The 18,368-nt window shown below is 35.7% G+C and overlaps 1 protein-coding gene across 1 annotated transcript; it reads right to left on the bottom strand.

Moving 5' to 3' along the window:
• Positions 1-16,504: 16,504 nt before the first annotated feature.
• Positions 16,505-18,120, bottom strand: LOC141487253 (uncharacterized). Its single transcript, XM_074186116.1, has 3 exons — positions 17,602-18,120; positions 17,321-17,542; positions 16,505-17,263 (listed from the first exon to the last, which is right to left on the bottom strand). Exons 1-3 carry the CDS (start codon positions 17,770-17,772, stop codon positions 16,616-16,618), a joined length of 1,041 nt encoding a protein of 346 aa, XP_074042217.1. The 5' UTR covers positions 17,773-18,120; the 3' UTR covers positions 16,505-16,615.
• Between the last annotated feature and the right edge of the window lie 248 nt (positions 18,121-18,368).

Genomic DNA, 18,368 nt, shown 5'->3' with positions numbered 1-18,368 from the left:
TTAATTATATTCTGCTTTAAGTAATTCAATACCCAAGAAATAAATTAACAAAGTCGAGGGACAAAGCAAAAACCGAGGGTAGACTTTTTTTTTTAAATTGCTCAAATATTATTTGTTCGGAAACCTGGGTATGCGAGTGTAAAACTCGTACATGGCCAGATTTCAATAAATTGAAGCTTGAACAACATATCAGAAATTCCAACATTCAATTACATAAATGAAATATTTAATACTAACACAGTTGAATGTAGGTACATGAAGGGGAAAATTAAAATTTTCACTAAGTTATCCAATAATTTTATAACCACTACACGTACTCATTTTCACAAAAATCACAGTTACGAAGCAGTGTGAACTAAACAACTGAAGATCCACGAATAAAACTGTCTTTGGATTGTCAAAGTATCACGTACTCTCTTAAAAAGACGTAATAAATAATATTGAACTTAATAAAAATGTAATAGAAGTCATTCTCGCTGATTATAAGTCATACAATCCAAGCACAAAATAAAATGTGGAAAATCCCCGCAAGTCAATATAGACGGTGTTACCATTCGCTACAAAATATTATTCAAAGAAAGGGGATTCCCCGAATTCGTCACAGAATAAGCAATGAAAAATTCCGTGCTCTTTTCAATCGGTCTGAATTCATAGTTGCGTTAAAATATTAAATGGTTCAAATATTTACAAAATATATTTTATTATTCACTGTGAAATTTTGCCGCCCCCTAAAAGGTGCCGCCCGGGCCGCCCCCCTGCGCTACCCCACTGCATGTGAGTGGTTTATAAATCAAAGAAAGTTCATTGCAGCCTGTTAACATCCCACATAACAAGTTCTTCATGAGTTAACGTTTTTGAAGATGTATTTTTCATCCTATAGGAAATTATACTACGTACGTAAGTATAAGGTTTCTAGAAACATTGCAGATGTTCTCTGAAACTACCAACAGAATGCTGATCAAGTGATAGGTAAAAGAGCAGGAGGGTGAAATTTATCTTCGATTGCTGAATCCTACATTGATGACACAGTTATTACGAAAATGTTGCAGTGTCACACACACTAAAAAAAGCAGATTACGTTAATTGTCAGATTTTGTCCTCACGTAAATAAATAGGTTAGGTTAGTTTAGGTCCAAAATGAGTGGGTCTATTCGACTCTCCACCCCAACCCGTAAGGGTTTATTGTGGCTCACACCTATTCTCACTCGGCCAAACAAACCCAGCTTCTTAACGAAGCCGATTAGTTTGTATGGTGAGTGGTAAGAGTAAGTAAGAGTACGGCTCTGCCGAACTCAAAAGACCTGATTCGGTCCCCAGCGGGGCAGGCACAAAGTATATACTCTGTTAATGAGGTAGTCGGGCTTTTTCGCCTCTGGTTTTGGTGAGACCTCACTTGAGCGCAAACGTTTGCTAACCATGTTCCCCCACCTGAGACAGATTCTGCGTACGCCGCAGCTCTCGCTCTTGAACTAAATTTGCAGGGAGGTCAATTGGAGTCGTAAACTTTTGATCCATATCCTCTGTATACTCGCTCCTGTACCAAATTTACAGTGAGGTCCGTTGGAGTCGTAAACTCGACAACCATCTCCTCTGTAGACTCGCTCCTGAATGAAATTTACAGGGAGGTCAGTTGGAGTCGTAAACTCGACATCCATCTCCTCTATAGACTCGCTCCTGTATTAAATTTTACAGGAAGATCAGTTGGTGTCATAAACTCGACATCCATCTCCTCTGTAGACTCGCTCCTGAACTAAATTTACAGGGAGGTCAGATGGAGTCGTAAACTCGACATCCATCTCCTCTGTAGACTAGCTCCTGAACTAAATTTACAGGGAGGCCCGTTGGAGTCGTAAACTCGACATCCATCTCCTTTGGATACTCGCTTCTGAATTAAATTTACAGGGAGGTCAGTTGGAGTCGTAAACTCGACAACCCTCTCCTCTGTAGACTCGCTCCTGAACTAAATTTACACAGAGATCAGTTGGAGTCGTAAACTCGACATCCATCTCCTCTGGATACTCGCTCCTGAATGAAATTCACAGGGAGGTCAGTTGGAGTCGTAAACTCGACAACCCTCTCCTCTGTAGACTCGCTCCTGAACTAAATTTACACAGAGGTCAGTTGGAGTCGTAAACTCGACATCCATCTCCTCTGTAGACTCGCTCCCGGATTAAATTTTACAGGAAGATCAGTTGGTGTCGTAAACTCGACATCCATCTTCTCTGTAGATTCGCTTCTGATCTAAGTTTACAGGGAGGTCAGTTGGAGTCGTAAGCTCGACATCCATCTCCTCTATTGACTCAGTGTCAGAAAAATTTTTTAAGTTTACTCTGTCCATAAAGGTCCCACGAGTAGCTAGAGAAAGAAGATCATTCACGGCAGAGCCCCGCATTACCGTGACAAGGCGATGCTACGACGAGAGGGCGCCCGGTATCTCGAAGGTTCCGTAGAGACAGCTGATAGGCTCAGTGTCATTCATCCTCTCGGCACGGATACACACAGCTTAGGATTAAGCCATCGTTGGAATGCCATTCAGTTAGGGAATAACAGAACCACAAGGGATTCTGTCATTCCCGTATCCAGCGGGGCTACGTGGAAGCAGGCATCCGATGGCCGGTTTGCTCAACCCTCACATCCCAAGCCAATGCACTCGCCGCAAAACAGTATGCACAGTGGTTCAGGCAGTGAAAGATGAACAAGCACAGCCAACCCGCCACGTAAATAAATAAACGGAAGTAGATATTTGAACGAAATAAAAAATGAATGCTAGGCAATGAATTTCACTGGTCCGAAATTGTACAGAAAAGAGTAACAGAATAAATTTTTTCCTACTTCTAAAACATAGCTCAGGAATATACAACATTTGAAAATCAAAGCTAGTCTAAATGAAGAGATCTAGGAGATAATGAGGCTCGAAGTAGATAATTTCAGTAAACCTAATATAATGTGCGTCTTATGCTTCGATGAAATAAAAGCAAATTTATTTTTCAATTGTAGTACTGACGAAGGAACATAATTTTGAATATGATGGAAAGATAACATTTTGGGAACACTTTCTATCAGCATGACAAATAATACATTACAATAACCAAAGTTGAGACTCCTAAATAATTTTGGAAAAATGAGGGTGAAATCAGCTACTCAAATATTGAGTTTAACTGTGTCTGCTAGTACTAATGTATATATTCACCCCTGCAACCGGATGACCTCAAATCTGAAATTATCCAGAAATTCAATATCTTTGAACTCTCAATTCATCATCCACTTCAAATTGTAAAAAGTTCATAGGGCTTCCAAAGGGCTTCATTATCAGAACACATGTTTGAAGAAAAGTGATACATTTTTCAAATATCTCAAATTAATTAGTAAAATAATGAAAATACCACTGAAAAGGTAAAATTTACTGAAGGGCGGAGAATAACAAATTATATAGATGTCTGATACTTCTATGGAATGTGTTGAAATAATCTTACTTTCGTTATTTATTTACTAGTAGAGTTTTTTGGGGCAATTATGCAGCAGATTTGTAATTGTGTAAATATTAAAAAATAAAATTTCAAATGAGTTTAAAAAATGTTTATGTCTAAATTTGTTGAATTCTTGTTTCGAGAATCTTGAGGGAGATACCAATGAAGTTCTTTTGAAAATTTCAGATTTTCCCAAAACACTTGATCCAATTGAGAAAAATATGTATGTGTATGTTATACCTACTGAACAAACACCTGTAGTTGACACAGATTACTACCGTTCTAATGATTATCTTTAACAAAACTTTTTGAAATATGTATGCCGTTATTTGATTAAAAAGTGTTTATGTGTTCCCATTGTCAGGTGTGTTAGGCTGTTTCTAAAGGCACCCATTCATTTACAGGCCGCCTTCAGGCCGTTGCCTCAAGGCGCGCCGCCTTAGGGCCAATTTTCACCACAGACACACCGTCCTATGACAGGTTCAGACCTGCAGGCGATCGAAACTCATTGAATTCGCATCGTGTGTGTTCATTTATCGTCAGTCCATGACTGAAGATCTGAACTTCAATTCAGTTTGAAATTTGTGCCTCATTCGCATTATTTCAATCAAAATGATTGAAAAGGGATGCAACAAACCTGAATTTATTACAGGTTTCATCGATATTTATAGGAGTCATCCATGTTTATGGAAAATAAAATCAAAATTTTATTCAAACAGACAATTGCGCGATAAAGCATATGCGTCGTTGTTACAATATTATAAAAGTGTTGATAAAAATGCAACAATAGACACGGTGAAAAACAAAATCAATAATCTCAGAAGTTCTTTTAGAAAGGAATTGAAAAAAGTTAATAAAAATAAAAATTCCGAAAGTGGTACTGACGAAATATATGTACCTACACTTTGGTACTATATAAACTACTGTTATTCACATCCGATCAAGAAGAACCTATACAACCAATTTCAAATGACGAAGACGCCGAAACAGAAAACTCGGAGAATGAGGTGAGTTTATATATATCTAGTAAATAATACTTAATAGGAATGCTATTCCGATAGTTATTAAAACACGAATATATACGTTTAATGATATTTATTTATGGAACAATTTTGCAGTTGTTGTATACAAAATTGTACTATTTTATATGAACCTATCTTGCCAAGATACCTTTCCGTTGTTCATGAAATAGCTTTTGTAAGTGTCGCGAGTTTCCTTTGCTGCATTTGATGGATTGCGTCCATATCCATGTTGTTGTATATGTTCATTTATATTTCACACTGTATAGGTCATATTTTACCGATGTTTGTAGACAGTGAAGTCTGTCATTCTGTTATCACTTTTGTCATATGCATTTTTGTAATAAAGTATTACGTATTTCTTAACAAGAATTTACATATACAATAGTGGCGACGAGGACGGGATAGAATAAAATGGATTCTGAACAATTCAGTATCCTGATTAAGACTCTTACGGAATCATTACAATGTTCACAAAAATCCAGTTCCCCAGAAGTTATTCCTTTAGAACCTTTTTGCGAAGAAACGGAAACGTGGGACATTTTCATCAAGAGACTAGAGAATTTTTTCAGTATGAAAAATTTCACGGGTACCTTGGCAGAGATTGACAATAAGAAGAAAGAATGGTTGATACATTCCATGGGTACAAAAACATTACAACTTCTATACAATTTGACAAGTCCTGACGATCCGAAAACCAAATCATATGATTCTCTCCAAATTCTAATTAAAGAACATCTCCATCCCAAACCCAGCGTAATCGCGGAAGAAAATCGTTTCACAAGAAGAATACAACAAGAAGGTGAAAGCATTTCCGATTTTGTAGCAGATCTGAAGAAACTATCAAGAAATTGTGACTTTCGATGTCTTTCTTGTAATGCGTCCACCGCTGATAAACATCTACGGCAGCAATTTATTAGTGGACTGAAAAACTCCAGTTGGTTGGAAAAACTAATTCAGCTGAAAGAACCTAACAATACTTTTTCGGATTGTGTTCAAACAGCACTAGCAATGGAATCGGCTCACAAAGATTCGAAAGAAATTCAAGCATTGCAATCATCTTCGATGTCAATATCTCAAAATCAACTGAAATTCAGTCAAAACTTTACAAGGTCATCTCCGAATCCGTTCAAGCGTTTTTGTTTTCGATGTGGTGATGAATCGCATTTAGCAAATGTCTGTAAGCACGTTCGTTCACATTGTGGAAGGTGTGGTCGAATTGGACATTTAGATGCAGTTTGTAGAAATGGAAAACCAATGACAATTCATCCAAGTGTCAAACCTACCAAGAAATTTGTGAAATCCAATAATCAGAATCAGATACATCCAGTAACTCAACCAAGTTCTAGTGAGGTTATTGTGGAAAATGATTCTGATGATGAATTCTATTACATCAACAATATCATAGACTGTGTGTTACCAGAATCTAAGCGAAAACCGGATAAATTTCTTCTTGATGTTCAATTAGATGATAAACATGTAGAAATGGAATACGATACCGGAGCAGCAGTTTCTTCTATATCTTATGATATGTTTAAGGAGCTTTTTCCCAATAAACAGATTCACACAAGTGAACTTCCTTTGAAGACTTACACAGGAGAAATAATAAAACCAATTGGATACTCAACTTTTGAAGTCAGTTATTGCGGACAAAAAGTATTGGCTAACCTATATATATTACCTGGTGAGGTAGAACCTATTTTTGGTCGTGAATGGCTCAAAGATATTAAAATTATTCCACCTGAAATTCATCAGGTACAGGACGATATATATTGGTCAGAAAATTCGAAATCCCAAATTTTGAATGAATTACGAAAAGAATTTAGTGCAGTTTTTGAAACTGGAATTGGTAAAATAAATAATTATGAAGCCAAATTATTTCTTCAGGACAACTCTGTACCAATTTACTGTTCTGCAAGAAAAGTTCCATATGCATTGCAGAAGAAGGTAGAAGACGAGATAGACCGCCTGGAAGAAATAGGAATTTTGACAAAAATTGAATATAGCGAATGGGGTACGCCAATAGTTCCAATTGTTAAGAAAGATGGTACTCTTCGATTGTGTGCCGATTATAAGGTTACAATTAATAAAATTCTCAAAGATGATCGATATTTAATGCCTAATGTGGAAGATATATTTGCTACAAGTATGATTGGTGGTAAGCTTTTCACAACTCTCGATATCAGGGAAGCTTACCTTCATATGCCTATGGATGATAATAGCGCCAAAATCCAAGCTATAACCACAATGAAAGGAGATTATACTGTTAACCGTCTTATGTTTGGAACCAAGGTGGCACCAGCAATTTGGCAACGTTACATTACAAGAACCTTATCCGATATACCGGGGGTATGCGTATTTCTGGATGATATCAAAATACAAGGATCAAGTTTCCATGACCATCTTCAGACATTAAAAAAAGTTCTGAAACGTTTGCAAGATGTTGGCCTAAGAGTTAGAGAAGATAAATGTAAATTTTTCGAGTCCAAAATTACTTATCTGGGACATACTGTATCTGACAAAGGTCTAGAAAAGACTCCAGAGAAGATCAAGGCAGTAGTCAATGCAAGAATTCCAACAAACACATCTGAGCTGAAGAGTTGGCTGGGACTAGTAAATTACTATAGTAGATTTCTCAAGAATCTAGCGACGAAACTATCTCCATTGTATAATTTACTCCAGAAAAACGTTACTTTTCAATGGACAAAACAATGTCAAAATGCTTTTGATCTTATGAAACGGGAAATTACATCAAGTGAAATTCTCTGTCCATATGATTCTAAGTTACCATTAGTACTGGCTACAGATGCAAGTCCCTATGCGCTTGGAGCAGTCCTCTCCCATATAATGCCGGATGGCACTGAAAGACCGATTGCTTACGCTTCCAGGTCTCTCAGTAAATCAGAGAAAAACTATAGCCAAATAGACAAGGAAGCTACTTCGATATTTTGGGCTTGCAATAAATTTTTCCGTTACTGTTATGGGAGAAAATTCCGACTGATCACAGACCACAAACCATTAGTGTCCATTTTTCATCCAGAGAAGCATCTTCCTAGTATGGTGGCTACTAGAATGCTTCATTATGCTCAATTCTTACAAGGCTTTGATTACGAAATTTCATACAGATCAACAGAAAAGCATGCGAATGCAGACGCCTTATCTAGATTACCAGAAACCGCAAACACAAAACATACTTCCATTGATACAGTAGCACATTACCAATTACAACAGTTGTTAGTTCTACCAGTAACGCACACTGAAATTGCCAAAGAAACGCAAGCGGATTCTATTCTAATGAATGTCTACAAAAGTTTACTTGAAGGAAAGAGAATCACAGAAATTGGATACGTTGGTAATGATTTGGAATTTTCTCTTACACATGGAGTTATTTTAAAAGGTTCAAGGGTGGTTATTCCGACCACACTACGGAGAAAAATCCTGGAAGAACTACATGAAGCTCATACAGGTATAGTGAAAATGAAAGCGCTAGCCAGATCTTACGTCTGGTGGCCAAAAATTGACTCCGATATTGAGCAATTAGTCAAAAGTTGCATACCATGTCAAAGTGCTCAAAATAAACCGATGAAGGTACCACCGCACTGTTGGGAATACCCAAGCTCTCCCTGGCAACGAATACACATTGACTTCGCTGGTCCTTTCATGGGTAAATATTTCCTACTAGTAATAGATGCATTTTCTAAATGGCCAGAGATCATTTCCATGACTTCTATGGTAGCTTCAAGAACAATTTCCATTTTACGTAATCTTTTTGCCCGTTATGGTCTACCAGTCACTTTAGTTAGCGACAATGGTCCAACATTCAGATCTCAAGAGTTTGAACTGTTTTTGAAAAGTAATGGTATCTTGCACAAGTACTCAGCACCATATCATCCGGAAACAAATGGCCAGGTTGAAAGATACGTCCAAACAATGAAAAATGCACTGAGGAAATTGACATCTAACCGAGACAATTTGGATTGTAAATTGGCCAACTTTCTAATGCAATATAGAAAAATACCAAATTCAACTACGGGAATGTCACCTGCCATGCTTTTTTTACAAAGAGAAATTCGTACAAAAATTGATTTACTCAGATACATTGAAAATGAAGACAACAAAAATTTAATTCTACCTCAAATGAAGTATTTCATCCCTGGTCAACGAGTTCGAGTTCTGAATTATGATAAAAGCTCGAAATGGAAATTCGGAAAAATTGTTAAAAGAGAAGGTTCACTGCATTATTACATCGAGGTTGATGGTAAGTTGTGGCGACGACATTTGGATCAAATAGCGCCAACGGAGGTAGATTGGTCGGATAATTACAGAAATATCCGATGTTGCTCTTACGGAAATATATCACCCAATGAAGGCATTAACATATCTACCACTCAAAGCTCCAATCAGGAAACAATGGAAATGGACAATGAACAACAGGAAGGGATTTCTATTTCACTACCGGAGAGTGAAGCATCAATTTCTGACTATTCATCTATAGAAAATTCGGATGGCAATAAAGATCAACAAACGAACACATCAAATACTGAGAAGAGCAATATCAAGCAGTAAGGCGAGGTACGCGAGTGAGAAAACATGTGCAAAGATTAAACCTCTAAATAAAGGGGAAGATATATGTTGTATATGTTCATTTATATTTCACACTGTATAGGTCATATTTTACCGATGTTTGTAGACAGTGAAGTCTGTCATTCTGTTATCACTTTTGTCATATGCATTTTTGTAATAAAGTATTACGTATTTCTTAACAAGAATTTACATATACAATACATGTTGTAAGTTTCCTAATGTGTGATCACTTCTCCAGTCTCCCATTATTATGTCCCCTGTATCAAGTACTTCAGTATCGATGCTATTTTTGGGCAAGTAAGAGTTTGATGAATGTCGTCGTAAAAAGTTATGCAAAGTACAAGATGCAAGAAGTATATAATTGATTTTTTCAGGTTTCATGTTGATTGACGTATGAAAAACTCTGAATCGGTTAGATAGAATTCCGAATGCATTTTCAACAGTACGCCGGGCTCGGCTCAATCTATAATTGAAAATCCGCTCGTCTGGTGTTAAGTTTTTTTGAGGAAAGGGTTTAACTATGTGTTCATGTAATGCGAAAGCATCATCTGCTACAAATACAAAAGTCATGTTTTCTTTCGTCGATTCCTTACTTGGCAGACCCAGTGTTCCCTGCATCAGTTTATCATAGAAAGTTGTCGTCTCCAAAACACCTCCATCAGATACTCTTCCGTTACACCCAACACTGACATAAATGAATTCATAATCGGCATTAACAATTGCCATTAGGACGATGCTATTGTAGCCTTTGTAGTTATAAAAATACGATCCACTTTTAGCAGGTTGGACAATTCTGATATGCTTGCCATCAATAGATCCTCCGCAATTGGGAAAATTCCATCTACTCTCAAAGTTTCTCGCAATGACTTGCCAGTATTCGGATGTACTTGGAAACTGAAATAATAATGATAATAAAATGAGTACTGTTAGCATAAAAAGTGTTTATTAAGTACGTGTACAAACTCAGTACCCTTTTTTAAAAATTTCAGATAGACAATGAGAATATCAACAGTCCGGCATCAATGGTTCACGAAGAGCTTGAAGACTCGAATATCACGCCAGTTAATTCTTCAGAAACTCCAATCGAGACCGGGTGTAGTAGGACCCCTGCTCGAACATATACAACTTCCTCTAGAAAAGTGCCTGCTTCAAAAAGAATGCTAACAGAGCAACGGGAAATTATTGACAAGATTTGCGGTACATTGACCGAGAAGGACAAGTCTGATGAATTTGATACAATAGGAGAAAACGTCGCCCACAAGTTTCGTCGACTAAATGAAGAACAGAGACTGTACGCGGAACATTTGATTAATAAAACCCTTTTTTACGCCATTCAAAATAGACTAACTAGTGAGTCTGATATTGTACTGAGCCAATCTGTTAACGAGACTGTTTATAATGTATCCTACTCATCGTATCTAAACAACCATCAGATACCAGTCCCAAATCAGCCATGCGTTTTCGAACGACAATATCAGCCACCCGTCCAAGATGTCCCGTAAGAGTTAACGGAGTTGATCAGTTTCAAGAAATGAAAAGAAATATGTGTACACTCCTATTCACATCAAACGTCTTTTATTTTTATGTTATAATTTGAGAAATAAATTTATTTTTCCCTACCTTCAAATATTCTCTTTTGAATACTTTGTAAATTATTTTGCAGGTTTCTGGAATAATGACTCCTAGTGCCTGTGGAGAAATGAGCGTTGAAAACTTTAAATCCTCAAAGCTGCGTCCTGTGGCAAGAAACCGTAGTGTTGCAATTAATCTTTCCTCTGCACTAATTGCTCTCCTCATTCTCGTGTTTCTCTTCGATATAAAAGGTTTCACTAGTTTTAATGACCTTTGAAAAGTGACATCACCCATACGAAGATAATTCTTTAAATCAGCTGTACTAGACATACGGAGTTTTTCAATTAGTTGCATGTGTGACAAATGTTCTCTTTCAAGAAGCCAATCCTTCACCCAAAATCGCTTTCTTTGTCGAGGTGGTCTCTCTAATAGTAACAACACTATTAATAAACACGCTATTTTTCTTCTTTTTTCGAAGTTAATCATATTTGATACTTTTTGGTATATTTTGTGTCGCCGTCTTCGCCTGCTTCGGATCAACTGGACTGACGTGTGTAGTGAAATATGAGGCCGCCTGCAGTCTGCGACCTGTCCGGCCGAAACCTGAAGGCTTCATCTCTCAGGCGGCCTGAGTAATGTGTGGCCTCAATAAGGTCACCGACGGCCGACTTGATCGACAGTCCACGGCCTGAAGGCGGCCTGTAAATGAATGGGTGCCTTAAAAGTGATTAGAATGTAGACGATTCTCCTTCATTTCGTTACTTTGAAGCATTAGAAGATGATTCTAAAAAGCTTTGTGTTTTACATTGCATTTTTAGAATCTGATGGAAATATCATCGTACAAAAACATGTAAATAATCGTTTTGTATATTTATTCTCCAAATTTAGTTATAATGTTTTATGGAATTGGCCGATACTTGATGAAAATCCATAACTTATTCAAGTTACACTTTATTGTGAGATTTCTACCCATACTAACTGTTCGTATAAAATAATCTTGATAAAGCTATATTGTATAGCGAACATGCTCACAATAAAGTGCAGACAGAAATTTCAAGACACAAATAAATTGAAACAAAAAAAATATTTATTTTTTTTGAAACATCAATTAATTTCATATTCAACGCGAAATTGATTCGTTGGTTCAAAATTAACAATTATGTATACAGTAGACCATTTAGTTTGTAGAATAGCAAAGACATCATTAGTTAGATCATTTGTTCGCCAATTATATTCATGTAATCATGTAATCATTTCTGAATTTCTACCTTTTCAATTCATGTTACAAAACAGTATACATCAACAAGCTTTAAAAAAATGTCAACAATTCTTATTTTTCTGGTGAAAAATATAATATTGAAACGTTCTAGATCTAAATTTGATATTTAAATGAGTAGTTTTATTTTCACTCGAAGAAAAATCATTAGATTATCAGATTTTCGATCCAAATTTTGGATAAAAGCACCGCTGTGTTGGCAGGTTTCAACCTCTCAAAATGGTGGAGATCAACGAAAATAGATTTTTCAGATCTGAAGTGCCGCTTTAAAGTGTCCCTTCTGAGTATTTATTATTTTGTGACAAAACACACGTTAAGAAAAAGTACGTTATGATGGAATACGTTCGTTATGCGAAAGTACGATTATGATAGAGTACGTTCCTTTGAACTACGATTTCTATAGGTTTCGGTGCTTTACCATTATGATGAAGTATTTTTCTGACCTTCACGATTCTAATAGCGTATATTATAATACTTTGTATAGACCCAAGAGCAAGATGTATAGAAATACCGTGGTATAATCCAATCCCTTCCTAAAAAAAAGATCCAACGTACTTCAGCATTTCATTGGCAGAGGCGCTGAACGCATACCAATGTCACACTAGGCTCGTTCTGGTTCTCTGCCCGGACTGTTCCTAACAGTCAGAAAACAGTCACCCAACTGAACACTGAACATTTTGTCGCGTTAACCTTTTCAGTCTACAACTGACTCAGTGATTTTGGACAATTCGAAACGGTACTAACTGAGAACCAGAATTAACCTATTATAATCACAGTACAGGCACAGTAGAGCTGCTTAAACCAGTAGTCTCACTCTCGTTGGAACTTTGCAAAGATTGACATTAACCCAATACCAAAATATTTGTATTATTTATGCCAATTTCCATACATTACACAGGCCGTTTTTTAACAGATCCCACTATCGCCACAAGTATACTGCTAAAAGAACCAGTAGTTTTACTTGTGTCGGAACCTTTCATGTTTGTGCCTCAGAGTTTCATTTTTTTTTGGACTACTGCGCATCCATAATGAACAGCCCGGAGTGGTTGGCAGCGTTTGACATTTTATACACTGCTCAACAATTTCATGGAAAATTAAATGGGTGTTTTGTAGTAATGTAAAATATTATGAAACACATTAAACACATTTAAATTTTTTATTCAAATTGTTCTACGTTTTTACTTGTTCCTTGTCTGTTTGGTTCAAATGTTGCAATCGATTTGAAAATAAGTTATCGAGGCGTTAAAGGAACTTGCAACTTAAAACTTAGCTCAGAACTGGATAAAATTCAATATTTTTGCATACTGTACTGTACGAATAATATAAAATGTATAAAATCGAACCAAGTTCGGAAAGTGTGTCGGAGAGTTTCTAACGAATGGAAAGAATTGATTTGCTTGTCCAACCTAGGTTGTCCTCTTAAGATGTAACAATATCGAAAATACATGTACGCAAGTGGTTATTCTCAACTGAATAAAGAATAATACTTATTGCTTTTTTACAAGTACCACTGCAAGTGTTCTCCTTGAAGAACATTGTACGAATAGATGCCAGATTTGCCCGCACCCTGCACCCTGTCCGTATCGAAACGAAATTCTGCAAGTTGATTTTAGCTAGGATGCCCTTGTATTTCTGAGGAACATTACACAATGATTTTTGAAGTAAATCTTCTTTACGCGCGCTTGACTTGGGCAGTAAGCTGGTGAATGAGATCGTTGCAAAAAGTGTGATCGGGTGAGGCGAAATGGACCTAATTGTTGCAAACCTTCTTGTATGTGCCATAAGATTGCATACAGAAAATAACATAGTAAAGAATAATCAACATATGAATCAATGCTCATATTATAATTGTAATACTTGAATTATAAATGTTAAGGTAATATGCACGAAAGAAGAAAATTATATTTATAAATGTTGTCAAAAGCGGTAAATTACATGAAAAATTTTAGACATGCAAACGTCGTCGATTAACGTGGCAATTTACGGCGCATACAAAAACAAATCGCCCGGATTCGATCATGCGGTCTGTGATTTATATCAAAGAGTGGGGATACTGACATTGTCACATATTAAACATTGTCACATTACTGGCACAGTATACTTATATTACTGTCACAATATACTTTATACAAGTATCACAGTATACTATATACAGTCGCAACTCTTCCATAGTTGTCGAATTTCATGGGTTTCACCCAACCTACTGAAAAAGTTGTTTGTTGAACACTACACAATTACTTTTTTACTTCTTCAAGTCCTAAATAGTACTACAATTCAAAAAGAATAGGCTCTACAGATTCTTAAATCTTGAGTGATGGAATTCGATTAGGAATCTTTTTAATACTTGGTCCTTAATATAATCGAATCGGCAAACTCGTCCGCCATCTTGAATTTTCAAATCAATAAATTAATATGCTATATTTGGCCCCAAAAATCACTACAAAGAAATTTCGCATGGATTCGTACCATGGTTCATGAATAACAAAACTCATTCTTCATCTTGTCTTTTTTCTTGTTGAAATGAAAATATATTTTGTCACATCCGAATATGAACATCTGCCGATCCCATGAATTTTTAAAATCTATTCGAAACATAGTTCATCATTGTCCAAATGATCTGGATTACTTGAATATTACACAAATGCAAAATTATCATTTGAACAATTTTCTTAGGTTCCCAATATGGTTTTCATCGACTGTATTTTTTTGAGCAGTTTATATGAATAGTTGTTATGTTTAGACACTTTGGTTGAGATTATAGTAGGGAGAAATGTCATTAGTGTCAAATACTTCAACATTGTAAAAATTGAAACTCCTGGATCCTGGAAACCAACAACCAACATCATAGGGACCGACGCTAAGTGGGACTACTGTATATAAGTATACTATATATAAGAATATAAGTCTATCAACTTGTGTATAAAGTTGGGTCAATCTCATTTTTCGCATCGAGAGCGAATCGATAAAATCATCAGGATTTCCAATAATTTCCATGCTTCTTTGATAAAACCGTGGATAAAGATACAACACAGGAGACAAACGAAGTCTGATACTGAGTTTGAGTTGCTATTATTGGTATGTAAGTCAACGGCAACCCCATGTATCCAGCTGGCTCCAATTGCACCTTATTACGAATCAAAGGCCAATATAGAAGAAAGAAAGGAGTTTGCCTAATAACTCCATTGCAGGAAAGGTCTGAAAACAAATCCTCTATATCTGACTTTTTTAAACTTGATAATGGCTAATATTGAACTTGGGAAATCAATTAAAATAGAGGTCAAATTTATTGGCGATTACGATAATTTTTCTAATACTAAAGGGGAATATCTAGGACTCAAAAGTGAAATCTACAACTTTGCAGAAAAAGGTGATGCATATGAAGTGAATCAATCAAATAATGTAAATTGTGTGGATCCAATCAAAATTGAAGAAATCATGACTATTCATCATAATAGTATCAAATCTGAAAAGCATGTGGAAGAAGCAGTGAGCAATAACTTGAATTGTGAGGTGTGCAGAGGATGTCCAAGGGATTTATATTACCTGGAAGGTTTTAGATCCAATTGTAGTTGCCAAAACCAAAATGAGGCCCATATTATAAAAAGTGAAGCTATAATTCAAGATTTGAAATATATTGGCTCCATTACCGGTAAGGTTCATTTTAGTAAAAGTTGCATGCATCCAGTATTCAATTTGATACTTTATATAACTGAACTATAGAAAGATTATCGAAAATGAAGTATATAATCTACTGACCAGTTAACACACTATATTTTTTAAGGAAGTTTTCCTATCAGGAGACTATTGTTTATGTGTTGAATGATTATCCAATGTAACAATGAAAAATTTAAAAGTTGATAAGATTTGGTTCTAGTAACACAGTGAGGTAATAATATTGTTAATCCTTAATTCTTAGCTCGCACAAGTAAGGCCTTTTGAGGGTTGTTGTTTGTAGTAGGGTGACAGCTGGTTAAAGAAGAAACAGATTTTTTCAACAATTGACTCTAGAAACCTGTTTTTTTCTGACATGAGATATATAGTTAGTATCTTGTCACCAAATTCATTTGTATGCTTTGTATGTTAACTGGATGATTAGAAGTATGAAAATTTTTTTTCCTTGTTGGTTGGAATAACCATTAGTGACCCAAATAAAATAAAGGCTACAGAGATTATTCAGTTTCCATAAGGTATCAAGGTTGGTATACTCCGGATGTTACCCATTCATTCCAACTTCTCCACAGTCCCTTAGATTTTTTTTTCAAATTATTGATGTTCAATATCTTGAAATCAATATTACTTCTTTTCACTGAGTTTCTTAGTTTATTATATTACTGTCAATGCTTTAGTTATAATAAATTTTGAGTGTGCTTTTTCTTAAAGTTTTATGTTTTTTTTGTAAATTATTGTTACGGTAGTTGACATTTGCATTTCTTTCTAGTTTTGTAGAGAGGAGAATGTAAAATAAAAAGAGAATATAATGATGAGTTAAAAAGTCAAACATTTGAATATCATCTCTCACACAAATCATGTCATTATGACATAACAGATTTTATTTCTGACCGGATATTATAAGCTTATATCGTCATAGTTACGCTATCAATAAAGAGGGTCATAACTCCCTTGGGACATTATAGATTTTATAATTCCCTCTACCTTTCACAAGTAAAAATAAATAGAAATGAAAACTGAACCATATTTTATTTATTCACGTCATTACAAATAATAAATGTACAATTTTGAAATGTTCCCTGAAAATTACTTCCGCCACTGGAAACAATTTCTTCTTTTGTATGGCTGGAGCTTCTGTTCACTACAGTCGAGGTACCTGCCTCTTCTGATGACAAAGTAGACAACATACGCGCCGTTTTATTTCTCAATTCGATGCTATCCTCCAAATACCCCTCCGCCACCGTGGAACTTTTCCAACCTCCGTGTCTTTTTAAGTTAGTCATAGTTGCTCCTGCATTGGCTAGAGCAGTAGCAGAAGTGCGACGAAGGCAATGTCCCGTATAGGAAGATGAGTTTGGCAATCCTAAATACATTGCGATTTTGCTGGGGATTTTCCCAAACATGTTTTTTCCAATTGGCTGAGATGTACATTTATTTTGTCGGAAGCTCAAAAAAAATCGTTCAATACCTTTAGGACGCAAAGACATATAAAGTCTTAATAAAGGCAAAGCGGAGAACTCTTTTTCATCCACAACTGTAAATTTCTTCGATACACCAGTTTTACTTTCCGGTACGTTCACTACCATAACGGAATCCCGGTCCTCTATATCCGATATCTTCATATTCAAAAGTTCCTGACTTCTGCATCCTCCAAAATAACCCATAATCAAAACAACCTATAACAAAAAAAAGGAAATAAATACACACAAAAAGGAAAATAAGAAAAAAATTACCTTATGCAATAAATGAATATCATTAGGAGCGTCCTTTAGGAATCTGATAACATCTTTAGGAGATAAAACAGCAGACTTTTTCGGCTTATAACTCTTACTCTTCCGTTTCAAAAAAGCCTGTAGTTCATTGAACTTGGTGATATCTCGTTTCTCATGTATAGTCAGCATCGATTTTAGCATTGACCATTTAGTCCATAAAGAATTCGGACTATACGTTTCTGACTGAAACGAATAAACACAATTACTACCAAATCTACCGAAAAACATAGAAAATTCCTTACCAGTTCTTGAAAATATGCCAGAAATACAGTTTCAGTGACATCTTTTGGCATAACATTTTTCCGTGTCAGCCAGTCCAGATATATCTTGTATTCTTTTTGGTATACGGCTTCACTTTTCGATGGAATTAATGATTCTCTTGCTTGTTCAGCTTTTTTCAAAATATCCTCCATTATATTTGGGGTAGAAAACACGTTTTCACCGCAAACACAGCTTGATAACAAAGTTCTGTTTATAAACAAGTAACATAGCAACAACCTAGCAACAAGAAAACTCTACTATAATCAACGGTACCTGATTCAAATATACCGGGAAGGTAATGAATTGGTACATTTTTCCGTTTCAAAAATGAACAAAATTTTATTGAAATCGGTCAGAAATAAAATTATCTATGTACCACGGGAATTAATGAGCCTTAATAACCTCAGGCAATTGCTGTCCCTCGGGCCAGAGGCCCTCGGGACGCAAACTTTGCCATCGGTAATTAAGGCCCTCCTAATTCCCTTGATACATAAATAACTATTTTTGTTATTTTAGAAGGTGCATTATGTAAAATGCTATTGACATCAAACATAAGACTGTAGAAATGAGTTTCTAGATAAATCCGATCTAAATAATCCAACAGAGAAACTAAATACCAGTATTTCAGTCAACGTAACTCTCATTTTGTATATAGACAATTTCAACTGTCTTTTGTTTAAAATAAAGTAAATATTATGAATATAGTAAAAATGAATAATTTCATATATAAAACAAGAAATTTTTTCAC

This window comes from Leptinotarsa decemlineata, unplaced genomic scaffold (genome assembly GCF_025532065.1).
Source record: "Leptinotarsa decemlineata unplaced genomic scaffold, Ldec_3_MD MMD2_tig00078422_RagTag_RagTag, whole genome shotgun sequence".
Taxonomy (NCBI): Eukaryota; Metazoa; Arthropoda; class Insecta; order Coleoptera; family Chrysomelidae; genus Leptinotarsa; species Leptinotarsa decemlineata.
Note: the sequence above shows the minus strand (reverse complement) of the source record. Positions and strands in the feature narration are given on the sequence as shown.